Genomic DNA, 19,532 nt, shown 5'->3' with positions numbered 1-19,532 from the left:
AGTATTGGGCTGAGAATCCGCCACTTAGGCTTAGCTTGTTTGAGTGGAAAAATGGAACGAGGGAGGAGAAAAGTAGAAAACAGAGAGATGAGCATTTTCCATCCTCATGGGTAAAAACAAATCACGCCAATTTAGAAGGAAAAGGTAAGAGAAATGTGAGTTAGTTCAAAATATGTATTTTTCAAAGCTTAATTTTCTTTCTTTTCATTTTTCAACTCTACCAAGCAATGCATGGACAGAATAATTATTTTCTTTGAATTTTTTTCATCCTTCTTATCAAGCACACCAAATGGAAAGAAACAATTATTTTTTTTCATCTTTCTACTTTTCCACCCCTTTAATTTTCCATCATTCCTATTTTCATTCCACTCTACCAAGCAAAGCCATAAATTTTGCCTATGATTTCTATATTAATGAACTATGCATGGTTTGGTGTTAATGGTTCTAGTGGTCACTACATGTATAGGAAGTACTACTAGTCACTACAGATCTAGGAAAGATCATATCACTGCGGGAGTTTTGGTGTTAATAAGAAATGTGATCTTCGGAGCAGGTCTATTGAGTGTGATCTTCGGAGCAGGTCTATTGAGTGTGATCTTCGGAGACACATTCCAAAGACAACGGTAAAAAAAAAAAGTAGTTTATGGTCAATATGGGTGTGTCTATGCTCTACTCATCTGGTGAAAGGGAAATGAAAAATCTGCACATCTTATCCCCGTCTTCATTTTCTCTATCTCATATCTATGCTGCTTTGCACTTATGCCTCTGAAATCTCAGCTCAGCTGCGATGCTCAGGTAAGTGTTTTCTTTTGCTTTCCTATGTGATCCTTTTTACCCTTCACTTTGCCTCCCACATTTGCAGAGCAGTTCCAGGGCTTTGATGCATAGGCACAATGTGCTGCACTTTGCAGCACAGCATAGGCATGTGTTCACTTGATGAATGATAATAACATTACTATTGTTTATCAGGGATGATATATTATGCCAAAAATGAAAATGGTATTCCTCACTATAGTACTCCGATTCAGGTATGGGTGTCAGAAATATTTATGCATGTATCATAGGTATGTTTGATCTTTTTATAGTTTTTCTATGTACGAAGGATCATATTACTATATCTATGTTCAAATATGTATAGGAAATGGATGCGAGACAGTCACTTCAAGATTATTGAAGAGTTTAACACACCTATAGGCTGAATCTAGGATTAAACTTCTGGTGAGATGCTCGATTAAGTACAAACTTTTGATTTGTGTTAATTTAGAATCTAAAGTTTACAGTATGTGGAGTCTTAAAATTTTTAGATGATTGATCATGTAGTCTCTTTTATATATATTACCGGTGTAAATATTTATTACTGACCTCTACTAATTTGGTTTCTTTCATTGATTTTGGTTTAGGAGTACCTCAAAATGATGTCACAAGGTCACTTCATCGTACCTTATATAGTTCACTGGGGTCGAAATACGAATATCATCTCCAAGCTTGTGTCACGGCTTAATTTTTTTAGGGCATGCTATCCTTACAGATCTGTAGCCTAAAGAGGCATAGAAAAGCCTTAACTTTGGTCTTTTGTTTAGTTTATATCTCATCATCTGTAATCTGTATATACACGTCATTCTTTATGTTTTGTTTTAGTTGTGTAAATATAAATTTAGCCAAAATTATTAAACATATAACAATAATGAGCATGAATATAATAGGGATGAACTGAGGAATGCAGTCACACCTTAAAAAATTTTAAATTTTCATATGGTATAAAATATTTTCTTTATAACTTTTATTGATAATCTAATTTTGTCATCACGTCGTGTTGTATTTGTTATGTGATTTATTGTATCATATTTGTGTTGAGTAGGCCTATAAACGAACCGAATGAACACAAACGGTGTATGTTCATGTTCATTCGTTTAAATTTAACCGAACAAATGAACGAATACAAAAAAAATTTTGTGTTCGTTTGTTAAAGAATGTAGCTTGTTCGTGTTTGTTCATGTTCGTTCATTTAAATGATAAATGAACGAAAATAAATGAACAGATGTAAACAAATATAAACGAACACAAACGAAAAAAACATAAACGAACCTACACAAACATAATAAATGAACATAATTGAACACAATAAATGAACGTAAACGAACCTAAACAACAACAACAATAACCACATAAAATTCATTATTCATTAATATAACTTACATCTTCATAGTTAAAATTATTTGAGTTTTAAATAGGTATGGTTTATAATCACATAAAATTCATTATTCATTAATGTAACCTACAACTTCATAGTTAAAATTATTTGGGTTTTAAATAGATATGGTTTATATTTTCTTTAATTGATTTAAGTTTAAAATTATTTGGGTTTTAAAATATTAATGATTGAGTCTTAATATTGTAAATGGGAATGGAGATTGTAACCCCCTCAGACCGATGCAGGTATCCCGATCTGATCTGGGTTATCATATTAGAGCCACCGGAGCAACCCACTGTAAAAATAGCGGAAAATTTAAAACTTTTATTAAAACATGTAACTTATAAAATGATTTATAAGTATGCAGAAATAAAACAGATTTTCAGACTCGTATATAAAAACAAAATACAATTGCATGCCCCCTAATCACATGTACCATACTCTGCAAACAACGCCGGAAGAACTCCCTTACTGAAGTTGATAGCTGCACTGGTACAATTCTTTTAACCTGCAATGGTGAGTAATAGAGTGAGCTTCGGAAAGCTCAGTAATACAGAACTACCAGATGATGCTGAAGAACGTGCAGATACAGATAAACATATATTTTCTTATTGGTTCCGAACATCCATAGATTTTATGCTGAGCGGAGATCCTACTGATATTTCAGATGGTAACGGACAATGAACTTTTAATTGACAGAAATATTTCGTATGTCTGAGTTTATGAGATCACAATAGGTTATCTAGTTTGTTCCCTCAAAACCAATGAAAAGATACAAATCTTTTTAAAATTCAAAACCATAGTAATTTCTCCATCCGTCACGAACAAAATGTGTAGGTTCTCCATAACCATACAACCCCGCCACGAACAGTAAGGCCCTGAGCACAAAGCCAAGGAACCTACAAGTATTCAACCCCGTCACGAACAGTAAGACTCTCAGCACAAAGCCGAGGAACCTGCAAGTATTCTTCCTCCAACTATACCCCCAATAAAACATGTTTCGTCCTTAAACGAATATATTAAAAATCAAAACATAATTCAGGTCAAGTATCAGATTAGAATCTATGTCAGGTATCATAACAGAATTCAGATCAGAAATCAGATAAAATATTCATCTGATTAGGGAACACACCAGAGTTTACATATATTATTCAGAGGTACTGGATAATCTTAACAAGCAGAGAAACACAGATCTTTAGTATACCGATAGAATGGCAGAATTTAGAATCACTATTGGAATAATTCAATAACTAACAGAATCATCAGTTATTCAGAATGAGACTTGAGTTGATAAAGAAAAATGAAGATTCAGGACATTTACAGTCTATGTCAATCTATCGGATTATCGAAATAACTCAAGCTGAAAAACTCCCAGAACTAATGTCTGTTGACCGATTCATTCTTTGTCCTTCAGGTATTCATTCTTTAATAACAACAATTAATGTCCATAAATCATCTTTGGAGTCATCGCTGAATGGGTCTTCCAAGGGTCTTCCTTTCACTTCCACGCTTCAACGATATCATGAAATGCTGACGTACTTGATTTTTGGTTCATAACCCATAATAATTGTACACTATGTAACCTCATCAGAGTTTCCAGACTTATCCAAATCACTTACTTAATCCTCAATCATTGAGGTTACTTAGTTCATTTAGTAGTCACCATTCCAGTTACTTTGGGGTTTTCCAGGGTAATCTAGACGTTTCTGATTTTCGGATACATACTATACTTTCGTTCAATTCAATTTGGTCTTCGTGGTTGATTTGTATAAAAAATATTAAATTCTTAGTACTGAATGTGATCTAGAGTTGAGCTGAGCTGAATACTTCCAAAATTATCATCGAGTCAAACTTGAGAAGATGAACACGCATTCAATTAATATATATGTCGTTCAAGTACTGACATATCATTATGGTTGATCGGCTCACTTAAGGTGTATTCTATAACTTTTAAAGGTAGTCCAACACCTATGCTTATTTGGATTTCTTAATTAATCCAAGACATATACTTAGTATAGGCCGTAAGGGTATTTTGGTCATTTTGATGTTCAGTTTTATTCCATTCATTACAGAGCTCGAGGATATCCCATCATTCCTGAGCTTGGTGATATTCTTGGGTCATTTCTATTACAGGGTTATTTTGATCATTTTACAGATCTGGTGTAGTTCAATCATTTCCTTCCAAATGATCTTATTAATTCAAACGTATCATCTTTTCCATACATTTCGAACAATTTTGACAAAAGAGCACCCTCGATAATTTATTCGTAACTCGGAGATTTTCAGATCAATTTTCTTCTCGGAAATTACTAACAGGTTATCAGGAATTTTCTGTACAAAGACATGATCTTAACAATTAAATCCATAATTTATCGAGTTAAGTAAGAATCCTCAAAGTATTTTCTCATTCAGGGTCAACTCTAATTATTTTTACCTCTTAAGGGTATTTTTGTAATTTCTTAACCATATAACTTCAGTATTAACACTTAACGAAAATAATTATAATTTAGAGATCCTATAGTTAATTGCTTTCCTAAACATTCTCTAGTCTTGAAATGATTCCTTAACAGACTTCTAGTATCTTGCACAAACCCTCTTGGGGTTAAAAACCTGTTATCCAAATTTTGCAAGTAAAGCTAACATTTCTTATGCACATCAGTAGTTTTATCAGATCATTATATCTTTTCAGATTTATTAATCCACTTCCAGGGACAATTTTTGTCATTTTCCAACATAAGGGTAATTTCGTAATTTTACCTAATCGAAGTATTTTCATACCTTATCAAATGAGATAGATTATAAATTGCATATCCAGTGTTGATTCCTATATCACTTAATTTCATAACTTGTAATTGAATTCAAACTGTCCTTCAATTTCTTATATTAGTCATCTGATCCATATTCAGTTACCGAATTTTTACTGTATTCGAATTGAGTGTAGAACTTCATTAATTACACATATGAGACCAAATATTTTCATTCATGCATTTACCACTACTAACATGTTTCATAAAGCGTGAAAAGGTAGTAATGTATTACCTCGATTTTCATGCCATACTAATCGACCATTTAAACTCCATTCAAACGCCCTCGATCTTAAAATCAACTTCCAATAATTCCTCGAATACATATCAATAGAAATTACATAAAAAACGGAGCTTAATTCCGAAAAATATATCGAAATGTGAGATAAATCAGTCAAAAACAGCTTATCGGGTTCGAATTTGGCGAAACGGACCCCAAAAACGGATTCGAGACATAAAAATTACAAAATATGATTTTTCGAACATTTTGACTTTTTCGGTCAAAGTCAATAGTCAACGGCGGTCAAAGGTCAACGGTAAACGATTTTACACAAATATCACCCTAACATAAATTAATTACAAATTAGGCACCATTCTAAAAATATTTTAAAAACTAACACCCAAGTTTTACACAAATATCACCCTAACAGAAATTAATTACAAATTAGGACTTCTCCACGCACAGGCGGCGCATGGGGCGCGTGCGACGCTGTGGAGTGTCAAACAATTCCCGAAAAAATTACTAAAAATTATTTTAAGAACTTTTGAGATACTTACCAAGCTCGGTTCACAATTTTGAATGGCAGAGAGATCGATTCCGAAACATCAAAAACTTTCACTTTCTCACCCTCCACGCACCGGTGAAGTCGGAGAAACAGATGACATCGGTGGATGCGGAACGATGCAAAGAAGACGATGGTGTGGGAGGTGTCGAAAACGGGTGACCGGATCGACGTGAATCGACGAAAAACCAACGAAAATTGAGTTAAAACCGATAATACTTCCAACTGAAATTAACGACGAACGATGACAATTCACGAAGAAAGGTTTAAGGGGTTTTGTTCATCGGTTACCAACGAACACGATGGTGATTTCGGTTCTTCAAACGGACGTCGGACGGTGTGTAGATCGGAGTTGAAATGAGGGTTGAAGGGAAGGGAAAACTGGGAAACATTATGCAGAAACATACGGGAAATGGGGGTTTATATTTTCTCCTAAAGAAAAATGATCAAATCATGAGTTTAGCCACTGAATTTCATGCACTTCTTAAAATGGTATTCTAACTTTGCGATTTTACAATTTAATCCTCAATTTCACCCCAAAATACCAATTAAATCCAATACTTTATAATTTCTTAATTTTAGCCCCTAAATTGAGGTGTTACAGAGATTGAGCTGAATATAAATGAACATAAACGAACATAAATGAATGAACATACACGGACATAAATGAACAAACATAAATGAACGATCATAAACGAACGGATTACCGAACGTTCACGAATGTAAATGAAACGAACGAGACATTTGTTTGTGTTCGTTCATTTAATTAAACGGATATAAAATCTTGTTCATGTTCATTCGTTTAATAAATTAACGAACATAAATGTACTTCTCACCAAATGATTCACGAATAATTCAATGAGCGTTCGTTCATTTACCGGCATACTGTTAAGATGTTCAAAATTGTTAGGTAAAAATATTGGGAATTCTTTTTTGTTATGGGAATAATTAGGATAGTCGTCCGTTCAAGTCCCAACCCACCCATCATTTTCTCATGATTCCTATTTTGCGGTGGAGGAAGCTTTTATCGTTGGTTTGCTTGCCTTGTCTACAAAAAATCAATATTCCTTACATTTTCATTAATGATTGGCATATAGTTGATGCGCTATCAGCCGTAAATATAATATCACTTAAAATTAGGGAGGGACACAATACTTAGATTTTTTTGGATAAGTAAGATTTTTATTATCCAACATGAAAGTTCAACAAATAGCAATCATCCCAAGTGGGAGAATAAGCCCCTATTTACAACAAAAGATAGATTAGTCAAGACCCCAATGGCTACAAAGAATATAATTAACATGATCAGTCCTATTAATGTCTTTATCACTAAGCTGAATACGGACAAATTCCTTGATAGACTTGAGAATTTGATCTGTTGTTCTTGATCCACCTTTAAAAATCCTTCTATTTCTCTCCTCCCATATTAAGTAGTTAAAAGCGTTCCAGACAATTCTTAGGATAATAGAAAGTAAGGATTTTCCCTTCCATTTTTGAGTAGCACATTCAATCCTTGAATTCCAAGTCCCGTGAGAATCTCGCAAGTTGGTAAGAATCATGATAGAGTTCCAGATAGAAGAAGCATAGACACAGTTAAAAAACAAGTGGTTCTTGGATTCTGGTTCATTATTGCGAAGGATACAATTTGAGATTCCCATTCTAAAAAGTCTATCACGAGTAGGAAGACGGTCGAGGATAATCATCCAAGAAATCATACTATGTTTGGGAATGTGGAGAGGAAACCAGAGCAATTTCTTCCATGTAACCTTTTCTCTATTCTCCCTTAATTCATCCCAAATAACAGAGGTTTTAGTGATTCCAGCAGAAATAATAGGAAGGGCCTGAGTTCTAAGTTTGAGAAGCTTTCTAATGCTCCAGCTAAAAGAAGAACTAACATTGATGTCACTTAATTCTCTATTTTTAATAACATAACAGTGAATCCAAGCAACCCACAGAGATCTATTTCTCGCAAGAAGTTTTCGAATAAGTTGAATCATGCAAGCCTTGTTCCAAGAATTAAGATCCTTTAAACCAAGGCCTCCTTCAAATTTAGGGCAACAAAGTCTATTCCAGCTGATCCTGGCTCCTTTGGCAGCTTTATCGGATCCTTTCCATATGAAACGAGAGCAAAGCTGCTCAAGACAATTGATAACCTTCTGGAGAAGGATGAACTGTTGAAACCATAAATTTACAACACTATAGAGGACAGTTTTTATAAGTTCAAGATGTCCAACATAACTTAAAGATTTTCCAGACCAATGGTGAAGTCTAGCTTCGAAGTTGTCAAGAAGTGGAAAACAATATGTTTCAGTAAGTTTCCTAGTGACCAAAGGAACTCCAAGGTATCTGACTGGCAGAAAACCTTGCTTAAATTCAGTGGCAGATTTGATAAATTCAAGAGTTCCAGCAGACACTCCAGCAGCAAAGAATTCAGTCTTATTGACGTTAAAATTAAGGCCAGACAAGGAATAGAAGTGGTTAAGTACACTGGAAACACCAACATAGACTCAAGATTACCTTTGCAAAAAATTAGAAGATCATCAGCAAAAAAGAGATGAGTGATTCCTAGCTTCTTGCATTTTGGATGATAACCAAAAATTCCTCTAGCGGCAGCAAGATTGAGGATTATAGAGAGTATATTCATAGCCAGACAAAAAGATTAGGAGATAAAGGGTCTCCTTGTCTAATTCCTCTCTGACCTTTAAACAATCCTATAAGAGATCTATTAAAAGATATAGAGTATCTGGCTTCTCTGTAACAAGCTTCAATCCATCCTATGAAAGTGTGAGTGTGTCCTATGGCAACAAGAGTAGAAGAAATGAAGTCCCGGTTTAGAGAATCAAAGGCCTTTTGTAAATCAATTTTTATAGCAGACCTTGGGGAAATGTTTTTCCTGCCATAGCCTTTCACCAATTCCTGAGCAAGTAGGGTGTTATCAATTATGGATCTCCCTTTCAAAAAAGCAGTTTGATTAAGATTAATAAGATCTGGTAGCACCAAAGAGAGTCTTTTAACAAGAATTTTTGTGATAATTTTATATACCACTGAACAGCAAGAAATGGGTCTGTAATCTTTAACTTTGCAGGGGTTTTGAATTTTAGGAATCAAGGCTAAAATGGTGGAGTTAAAAGCTTGGTGAATAGTAGCCTCTTGAAAGAAGAAAGTTACAGCATTGACAACATCCTCTCCTACCACAGACCAAGAGATTTTGAAGAACATAGGAGTGAATCCATCAGGGCCTGGAGCTTTGTCGTTCCCTAGACTAAACAAAGCTTCTTTTATCTCTTCATCAAAATTTTTTTAGAAAGATCAGCAGCAGTCTCAGAAGGCAGAGAAAACCGAAGCAGGTTTTTCAAGAAATCAGAATAAGAAGGAAGAACATTAGGGTCAGAAGTTCCTAGTTGCTTCTTGAAGTAATCAATGATCTCATTTTCCATATCATCATAAGACTCAAGTCTTTTATCCTCATTATTAATAAGAACCCTAATATTATCACTTTTGAGTTTAGAGGCAATAGCAGTGTGAAATAATTTGGAGCATTTATCACCTTCTTTAATCCATCTCACCTTTGTTTTCTGTTTAAGGAACATGAGTTCATTATCCTCTAGGGCAGTTAACTCATTTTGGACATTAAATTCTTTTTATAAAGAATTTTGCCCATTTAAAGTAGATAGTTGAATCTGCTCTAGTTCATTTCTCTTTTGTTTTACCCTTGCAGAGATGTCACTATAATTTTCCTTGTTAAATTTCTTCAAGCAAGGTTTTAAACGTTTAAGTTTAATGAAAAGTTTCTGCATAGGGTTTTATTGAGTAGGAAGGTGTCAGGAGGAAAAACTTCTTCGAGAAAATTTAGGTGCTTGGTCCAGAAATTAAAGAATTTGAAAGGCTTAGGTCTATTGGTTTGAGTCTCTTTCGAAGTCCAGACCATAGCCATACTGTGATAAGAGGGACCTGGGGCTAAAAATTCAACAAATGATCCTTGAAAAGAGGAAGCCCAATGAGGGTTTATTAACACCCTATCCAGTTTCCTAGCAAGAAGTATCCTTTTGCTTGTTACTCCAAGTGAAAGTGGGGCCAAAGAAATGATGATCTTGGAGAGAGAGGTTTTGAACTACTTCTTGGAAGTCAAGCATATCAGTGGTAGAGTAAGGGCCAAGAAGATGAGAGTCCGAGCTTTCGTTGAAATTAAGGAAGGTGTTGAAATCACCTCCCAGAATCCAAGGCTGAGATCCATATAAGGAGTCAAGATAATTAAGGTGCTGCCAAAGAGATCTTCTATGGGAACCACTATTACTGCCATATATGGCAGTGATAATGAAAGAAGAATTATTGTTGAAGCATTTGACAGTAATGCTCTGATCAGTAGAAAAGCAATAAGAAATGTCAATGCCTTGTTTCCAGAGAATCCAGATTCTGCCATTGGCAGCAGAATCATAATTAGTAATGATATTCCAGCTACCCAAAGATTTGTGAATGATTTTATCAGAATTTTTGGGTTTAACCCTAGTTTCAAACAGACAGAGAAAATCAACATTGAATAGTTTAGCTCTATTCAGAACCTTGTTTTATTTTTGAGGATTGTTGAATCCTCTTATGTTCCAGAAAGAGATAATCATTGAGAGATAGAGGAAGAAGAGCCCTCTATATTTTTTCCAGGGGTACTTTTGATCTTACTGATATGGTCTTTCTTTTTCGATTTGAGCTCTTTGATGAGTTTGATAACCCCAGCAGCAGCAGGCCTTGCTTTCCTGAGCTGAGTCTCAGAGGGAGGTGAGACTTCATCCACTGTGGATAAAATTTTGAATCTGTTTGATGAACTTCTAATAGTTGTTTTAGCATGGATCTTAATTGGCCTACCTCTACCTCGCTTAGGAATAGTGATAGAATCATTTATTTTGGGGGGAGTTTCAGGAAGTAGTTCAGGTAGATCACCATTAACTGAATCTTCTCTAGGAGTAGGGATAGATGACTGAGCTTTAGTATCCTCATTTGACAAAACAGTAGGGATCATAGAATCATTTTTAGAAAGAATTGTTTGTAAAGAAGATGTATTTCCAGAAACATGTTCTTTATCCTTGATAACATTTTGTTCTGTTGAAGAGGAAGATTCGGGCAGAGAAATTTGCAGGGAAGGATCAGACAGTGGAGTATGCAAGGAATCTAGTTTTTTTTAGGAGTATGATCAGTATTGTCAATTTGGTTTTTTTTTCTCCATATTTTTGGAGTAGTAGTAGCAAAGGAAGTTTTAACAAAACATCTTTTATTAGAATGTCCAAAAGTGTTACATCTCCTACATCTATTAGGAAACCAAGGGATGTCAACATATATAGTAGTTTTAGAACCATTTGCAAGCATCACTTCAACAGATTTTGGCAGTTCGTCTTTAGCCCCTATCTCGATACATACCCTAGCATATTCAAGCCTATATTTGGAAGCAGTGATTGAGTCCATAGAAATGGGTACTCCTAAGGCACTGGCTATGTAGCTAAGGCCTTTCTTTGAATACAGTTCAAGATGAATATTAAGCAGATGAACCCAAAACGGCAATCTAGATAAGTCAAAATTCAGTCTTTGAAGATTAGGTTCCCATTTCCTAAGTATTAAAGGTTTATGGAGAACATGCCAAGGGCCATTGTCTAGGACCCAGTCCCTAGCTGAATCAGAACTGAATGAGAAAATGTACATATTATTTCCAGCGAGACTAACTTGTACTCGAGCCCTTTGTGCTGGATGATTCCAGAGCTTTTCGATGGTTCGTTGCAGAGTAATGAAATTTGGGGAAACACCTAGGAACTGCCCAACCAGAGAAGACTTCCACTTTGTCGTTCCAGCCTCAAAGACCTCAGGAGGAGGTTGAACAATTAAGGATTCGCTGTTCTGATTTGGGGGAAAATAGGTCAGCTCTTGATTTGCTTGACAACCGAAAAGCTTTCTCCAATCCATACCAGAAGACGGAAAGAACAACTGAGAGTGAAAACAGACCGGAGATCAGAAAGAAACGCCGGCGACGCGACAGGAAACCAAGGTTTTGTTAGTCCTTCTAACGTGCACCTAGAGAAAACGTATCGTGCGCCGTTTTTTACTTTCTACTATATAATACTTAGATTTTATGGGTACTGACTTATTCAATTTTATTGGATCGTTTTTCAGGGGAAAAATAATTAAATTTAGGTTGGATGAATTTTTTAGAGAATAAATTCATCGTATTTAAATGAGATGTCATTATTCGTTTAATGTAGTTATTCTTAAATAACATATTATTATAATAAGATGAAATTAATACATAGGTCTATGTTCAAATTAAAAGGGATGAATTGGGATGAATTATTGCTAGTAATGAAACGATATAAAAGTATTCAATAATAAATATTTTGAACGTCTATGTTAACAACAAAAGAGATTTTTAACGAGATCCCATTTTTTTTTAAAAAAAAACATTTCTCAAAAGGCATCACTCTATAGCGTTCACTTATACCAAGGGTTATACCCTATCATTGTTCACCAAAAAGTCCAAACAACATGAAAAATGAATAAAGGTCCCTCATCACCTGACATAAATAACAAACCTAATATATAATACCACAAATTTCGACTTTAAACTAATCTTAAGATAAGTAGAAATTTCAAGGAGAGCTAAAAAAATAAATGATAAAGGATAGAAGTTAAACAATTTGTCTAGAATTTCCTACCAACAGGTCTTCTCCATTTAAGGCATAGTAAATCACAACCTTTAAACAAATAGCAACCGCCCTTCCATTCACCATCAACACACTTGAAATTAATCGATATTCAACAGAAAAGACGATTTTCATAATATCCGGCAAAATGTCTCATTCTAATTTGGCCTCTCACCTCATCAACTACCCCCTTTAATTATCCTATTCCCAAAGTTCCCCAGACTTTGCGACCCCAAACACTCTACTCTATAAACCTAACCCACACTGCACTAGTTAGGTATAAATGAATTTAAAAAAACATATTTAGACATTAATTTAAAATCAGATCTTTAACAATTCAAAATGAATAGTTTTTGATCGTACATTCTCATATTGTTTAAATATATATTTCTAAATTATATTCTTACAAGTAATTAAACTTAAGTTTTGTCATAAAGAATAAAACTGTATTTTATTAAAATCAATTAATAAATTTAAAATTCATATAATCTTTTACATATTAATACATCAGTAAAAACTTACTTGCATAACGTGCCTTTATAAAAATATTACTTTCCTATATTAATTTTTATGTTATTTACATAAATAGTTTTAAAAGTTATGTCAAAACGATAATACTGCCTCCAATCCGAATAATAAATCATCCAGATTTTGTTACCTAAATAGACAAATTCTTGTTTGACGTGATCTTTTAAAAGTATTTTTAGTTAACAGAATCTGTTTAAAATCAATATTAAATGGATAAAATAATTTAAAAAATTATGTTAAAAACAATAGTTTCAAACTAATTATAAAAACTAGAACTTATAATATTTTTATTTAACTTTTACCTAAAACCAAAGTGAAAGCTTAGAAATTAAACTAACTCTGACTGAAACCGGACATTTTTACTTCGTCTGTCAGTAAACCGGAGTTCTTTAGGGAGAAAACAACAAAAAAAAGGTTGGCGCTTTATTTGACACCAATCAAATCCTTCGGTGTCGTCTTCCTCTTTGGATTTAAAGTCGTCTTCTTTTCTACTTTTTCTTTCTGAAAAAAATAATGGCCAAGTGTTTCAGCTTTACTGCAACGCGGGACTGGTGTTTCCGCTACAGCTTTTCCAACGCCGGCCTCCGATCATCGACGACGGACCTCGGCGATGGCACCGTCATGCACGTTTGGGCCCCAAAAGCTCACATCGAATCCAAGCCCACGTTAGTCCTCATTCACGGCATAGGCGCCAACGCGATGTGGCAATGGAACGACTTCGTGTCACCCCTGATGTCCAGATTCAACGTCTACGTCCCGGATCTCCTCTTCTTCGGCGACTCCTACACGACCCGACCCGAACGTTCGGAACAGTTCCAGGCCCAGTGTGTCATGCGGGTCATGGAGGCCCATGGGGTTACAGTTATGAACGTTGTCGGGATCAGTTACGGCGGCTTCGTCGGTTATAGTATGGCGGCGCAGTTTAAGGAGAGAGTCGAGAAGTTGGTGCTATGTTGCGCCGGGGTTTGTTTGGAAGATAAAGATATGGATGAAGGGATGTTTAAAGTGAAGAGCGTGGATGAAGCTGTTAGTATTTTGCTGCCCCAGAAGCCCGACAAGATGAGGGAATTGATGAAGATTTCGTTTCATAAGCCCGTTAAAGGAGTCCCTACTTGTTTTCTAAACGATTTCATCCATGTACGTGAAGCTTCTCTAATTCTTTTGAATCATTTTTTCTTCGAACCATGTCCCGATATGAACAAACAGATGGTGTTAGATTAGATTTCTGGGTATCTTTGATAGTCATAAGTTGGTATCGAAATTCGATTTTGATGGCAGGAAATGTGCACAGAGTATTTTCAAGAGAGAAAAGAACTGATCCAAGCATTACACAAGGATCGAAAGCTGTCCGATCTTCCGAAGATAAACCAGGTTAGTGCAGTTTGTCTGGAATTTTAATTAACATAGTCTTTATTGTAAGTAGTAAACGTTGTTCATATGCGCAGCCAACACTGATACTCTGGGGAGAATATGACCAAATATTCCCCTTGGAATTGGGACACAGATTGAAAAGGTAACTGATAATGTATTTCGGTTTCCTTTTATCTTTCGGGTTCTTGATTTGGTTGGAGTGTGATAGTGATGTTAAGCTGCTAATGCAGCCATCTGGGAGACAACGCAGAACTAGTGATCCTAAAGAATGCAGGCCATGCTATCAATGTTGAGAAGACTAAAGAGTTATCTAAGTACTTCAAATCTTTCCTTACTGATTCACTTCCTCCTTCGAAACCCAGAAACTATAGCAATGGCTGTAAAACAGATTGAAAGGTATGCAAAAATCCAGGAATTGCCTTACTATCACCATTTACACCGATTCCTTCCTTACCTGTAAGGCTTTTTGTTTGGTTTTTTTATTAGATTGCAGATGATCCTTCCCAGTCAGTCATGTTCAGATGATGGAATTTGTTATACAGATTAAGCATGCTTCAAACATTTGTAATTTATGTATAAATTCTCGAACTTAGATTGGCATCAAAGGGCAGTTGTTTTTAGAGCAAAGCTTGACATTTGCAGCTTGTTTTAGATCATTAATCCATGCAAATGCTTGTTTTTCTTAATATCATTTATATGATTCTTGATGAAATTTTGTTTCCGTTTTTTTACCATACATATATAAAATATCAATGCAATAATCATGACCAGAACATTGCTGCAATCTTTGTTATTGGTTTTGGTGGGACGATTTCTTATCGTGCATAAGAAATACAGAATTTCTTTGGTATGGAGTCTTTTTTTGGAATGAAAATCAAAGCCTTTGACGTTGTTATTCTCTGATTCTGTTCAAACTCTGAATTCCTCTTTCGTTTAATATTTTGTAGTTCATCTTCTCTTTTGTTCAAATGATTCAACTGAGGTGCATGTTTCTGATCATCGACTCTCTAACATTGTGTATACTTGGTCATCTAATAAATATATTCTGCTTTACTTACAACTTTTCCAAGTGGGGTAAGGTTCTTGACTTCTTGGAGTCTATCACAAACCTTACAATATAGAAAAGAAGCTGCCATAGAAATACACTAAAAGGAAATCAGGCATTAGTCATTGCCTTCTTCAAGCAGCAATGCAGAAAACCAGACCAACCCAGAGTCGCAGCCAAATCTTCCCTGCAAATTTTTTTTTTAAAATAAGGGTTTTTCTTTTTCTTTTCAAAAATATCTTCAAATATTCTCTCTTTTCTTTAAATATAAAAACCAATAATTAAAAAAAACTCTAATATATATATTTTATAAATGTAATTGCTTTAATGTGCTAAGTTTATAATTGTCTTATTCAAAAATGATTCAAATGTACATTCTCCAATAATGCAATGTGTCGTGTCACTACACACACTATTTGTTGTTATTGTAATTATTTTTTTCAGTATTTTTCTGAAATTTTAAGAACAAATATTTATTTAAAAATATCATAATTTTTAATTATAATGTATTTAAAAATTATTAAAAATTTAAGTTCAGATCGAAATTATTTAGAAAAATATATTTATGGAAAACATATCAACACTTAGGGGGTGTTTGGATCAGGGGGTGTTTGGATCAAGGAATGTAGATTCCCATGGGAATGGAATTCACATTCCCATGTTTGGTTGGCAGGGAATCTCATTCCGGTAATATTTTATTACCAATAGTATATTTTTTGGAGTATATTACCGGGAATGTCATTACCTCTCTTTCCTTAGGTATTGTTCGATTACCGGCATTTTGGACTAAAATGTCTTAATTTTTTTTTTCAAAAATATCATTTTTCTGTCATTGAATAATAAAAATTCTACGAAGGTTAATGGGAATGGAATTCACATTCCCATGTTTGGTTGGCAGAGAATCTCATTCCCGGTAATATTTTATTACCAATAGTATATTTTTTGGAGTATATTACGGGAATGTCATTACCTCCATTTCCTTTAGGTATTGTTCGATTACCGGCATTTTGGACTAAAATGTCCTTAATTTTTTTTTAAAATATCATTTTTCTGTCATTGAATAATAAAAATTCTAGGTTAAATTACAAATTTATCCTTAAACTATTTTAGATTTACAAAAAAAAATCTATAATTAAAATTTTATATGAAGTTTAGGGGTTAAAATAAAATTTTACCCTTTTATTAAACCTTTTTTATATTTTCAATTTTGTAAAAAAATATATAAATTTTATGAATTTAAATTTTTTAAAGAAAATATATAAATATTTTCTAACTTGTTAAAAAAACAAATATATAATAAAGACAATTTGGTCAAATATACATTTCAATAATCTTTTATTTTTTTTATCAAAACACGGTAATCTTGCATTCATGCTAAACTAACCAAACACAAAATACAATATTCCCAATAATCCTATTCCCTGATAATCTTACATTCCCACTTGTAATCTTATATTCGTGAACCAAACACTCCCTTAAGAGTCGAGTTCAATGTTCTCATTATAAAAAAAAATTATTTTATGCGAGAAGAATGACAGATTCAAAAAGATCCCGACACATGTTTCTTTTTCTGTAAAAAATTATTTTCTATTTAAAATTTTATATTAATTTTATAATTTAATTGTGTTCTCAAATCACTTTTTTAAACTATCTCAATGATTAAATATATAGTTGATATTTTTAGGGTCTAAGGTTCGAACATATTATATATAAGAAATATTTGAACGTTAATTATCAAATGAGTTGAGAGTATTTTAAATAGATACTATTTTATAATTACTTTTAAATTAATAAAAATCATTTTTCAAAGATATATTTTTAAATAATTTAAAACTAGACATTAATTCTTAAATAATTTTTTAAAACTTGATATTTAAAAAAATCCAAAGATATCATCAAATAAAAATAATTTTTTTCTTTTGGGATCAACTTTAAAGCTTTATATATAACGTCTCCCTTTTGATTTCATTTTATTTTTTTGTTAAACTAAAAAAATAAGTTATACCCTTAAGCTCCAAGACAAATTCCAATGGCATATATACCACCCAAAAATTACCATCAAGTGCTTATCAAAACTGAGTTTCACTAACTTTCTAAAAGCATAAGCATCCGGTACTCCCATCTACCCAGTACTATATCTTTTTATTTAGTACTTTTTACAAATTTTAATTTATCACTACTTCCTATTATATATAATTATAAGATAATGTATTCACATTATGTTTTGTATTATATTTGTATCATAGTGTTTTGTTTATATCATGTAGTTTTGTAGTGTCTAATATTACTAATTGCCACCATCTTCATATGAAGGACGGATATAAAATTTATATTAGAAGAGGATTTCATAAAATTTAAAGAGTTAAAATAAATTATTAGTATAAAATATATATAAAAAATCAATATTGTTAGTGGAACACTACCTCTCCATAAATAAAATAAATCAACTAAAGGAAAGCAGAAAAACTTACAGGTTGATAAAGATGTGGAACTCCCGATAACATCTTCATAACCCTGAATCGGATTGTAGTTATTGTAGCAATCCGTACTGGTATTGAAACCATTGTTGCAGATACAGAGGAACGAATTACCAGGAGGAGAATAGCCGCAGATTCCGCCGCTATCCTCGCAAGTGTTACATTTGTTGTTCATATAATAATCATCGAAACCTCCGTCGGTATACTTCAACGTCACCCCATACAGCCATTTACTGGGGTCCGTCGGAGAATCTTCCAAGGAAGCAATCGACGTATACCCTTTGCATTTCATTTCCCTCATGTCCAATTCACCTTTGCCGTTAAAATTCGCCGGCGAGTACACGCAGCAGGTGTTGGTATGCGGGAAAAGCGGAAGCTCAAGGTTGACGGCGGCGGGACAAGTGTAGAACGTGGCGCAGAGGTGGGTGGAGGAAGGGTCACACACGGGGGAGCCCTTGATGGTGAGCGACGACGTAGGGGGAGTGCATGAGAGGAGGAGGAGAATTGATGGGCCTAGCTGGAAAGGACTGGCCCAGTCGAGCCCCAAGTTAGGCGATTGTTGCATGGAGTTGCATGTGGACATGGCCGATGGGGTGATCGTAACGGTTGAGTCTTTGTAGGATATGGCGGTGATTAGGTACGAGTCAGTGTGGGTTGTTAGCAGGAGCTGGTTCGAGTTGCAGGTTACGTAGGTTCGAACCGTGGAGAGCCACACCCGTAGCCAGTGCCAAAAGGGTACTTGATTGGAAGTGAGCCACAGTTGGAGCGGCATGGCGTGGCCGGTGCGGCGGAACTATGCGAGGGATTGATGGAGGCGGCGATCAGGAGGACGATGAAAGGAAGACGTGGATTATCCATTGGCTCAAGCTTTCGGTTTTGTAACTGATAACTTTAAAGGGAAATGGCTCAATGTTTTTTTTTTGGGATTTGGGGAGTTTTTGGTTTCTTTTGTCAAGTCCTTTGAACTAGACAAATACTAGATGCTTTTATGATGCAGGCATTGAGTGTCTAGTAATCTAAAATAAGTTTGAATTTACGTTAAAATGAGCAACGAACCACAATAATATTTAGTCTTATTATACCAATTGGTATTTAATTTCATAATTTGTATAATAAAACTAATATATAACAATATCTGTAGGGGTGACAATGGGGCGAGGCGGGGATAGTTTTGCATTATCCAATCTGTCTCCAACACTTGCGGATACGGTTTTGGAGAATCTCCATTATATGTTTCGGGGATTTTTTTTGTCCTCATATCCATCCCTTAAGGATCCCTACGGGTTTCGGTTAATCCCCATCCAAAAAATAAACAAACATTTTTTAAAATCAATGCAACACCTAAAACTTGTAAGATATATCAAATTATCTCAAATTGGTCTCTATCTATAATATAAAAGTTTCAAACATCAATATTCATCTAGCACCCGATGTATATGTACAATCTTAACCATTTTCAATATCAACAAATCAATGCTTATTAAATAAGAAAATATTTAAACTTCAATTTTAGTTCTTTTGAGATGTAACATTAGCAACACATAATCTCACAATCTTATTATATATATATATATTAAGGGTATATATGTAAATGATTATAAATATATTTTTAAAATTTTGTAAAATATCAGGGATTCCTACGGATATTTTTTGAGGA

The 19,532-nt window shown here is 34.2% G+C and overlaps 3 protein-coding genes across 4 annotated transcripts; 1 reads left to right on the top strand and 2 right to left on the bottom strand.

Annotated features, from left to right (window-relative positions):
• Positions 1-7,039: 7,039 nt before the first annotated feature.
• LOC120131001 lies at positions 7,040-8,996 on the bottom strand. Its single transcript, XM_039148125.1, has 2 exons — positions 8,653-8,996; positions 7,040-8,264 (listed from the first exon to the last, which is right to left on the bottom strand). Exons 1-2 carry the CDS (start codon positions 8,994-8,996, stop codon positions 7,040-7,042), a joined length of 1,569 nt encoding a protein of 522 aa, XP_039004056.1.
• Positions 8,997-13,400: 4,404 nt separating this feature from the next.
• Positions 13,401-14,997, top strand: LOC120130474 (uncharacterized hydrolase YugF-like). 2 transcript variants are annotated; one of them, XM_039147712.1, is made up of 5 exons: positions 13,401-14,119; positions 14,261-14,353; positions 14,428-14,495; positions 14,584-14,749; positions 14,840-14,997. In XM_039147712.1, exons 1-4 carry the CDS (start codon positions 13,496-13,498, stop codon positions 14,744-14,746), a joined length of 948 nt encoding a protein of 315 aa, XP_039003643.1. In that variant the 5' UTR covers positions 13,401-13,495; the 3' UTR covers positions 14,747-14,749; positions 14,840-14,997. The 2 variants fall into 2 exon arrangements, with proteins under 2 accessions (XP_039003643.1, XP_039003642.1); XM_039147711.1 differs by lacking the exon at positions 14,840-14,997 and having other exon boundaries at positions 13,402-14,119; positions 14,584-14,811.
• A 496-nt stretch (positions 14,998-15,493) lies between these two features.
• On the bottom strand, positions 15,494-18,810 carry LOC120130563. Its single transcript, XM_039147779.1, has 2 exons — positions 17,870-18,810; positions 15,494-15,585 (listed from the first exon to the last, which is right to left on the bottom strand). The coding sequence occupies exons 1-2, from the start codon at positions 18,645-18,647 to the stop codon at positions 15,533-15,535; spliced, it is 831 nt and encodes a 276-aa protein (XP_039003710.1). The 5' UTR covers positions 18,648-18,810; the 3' UTR covers positions 15,494-15,532.
• Between the last annotated feature and the right edge of the window lie 722 nt (positions 18,811-19,532).

Source organism: Hibiscus syriacus, unplaced genomic scaffold (genome assembly GCF_006381635.1).
Source record: "Hibiscus syriacus cultivar Baekdansim isolate YM2019G1 unplaced genomic scaffold, ASM638163v2 tig00110548_pilon, whole genome shotgun sequence".
Classification (NCBI taxonomy): domain Eukaryota; kingdom Viridiplantae; phylum Streptophyta; class Magnoliopsida; order Malvales; family Malvaceae; genus Hibiscus; species Hibiscus syriacus.
This window is presented reverse-complemented; position numbering and strand designations above follow the sequence as displayed.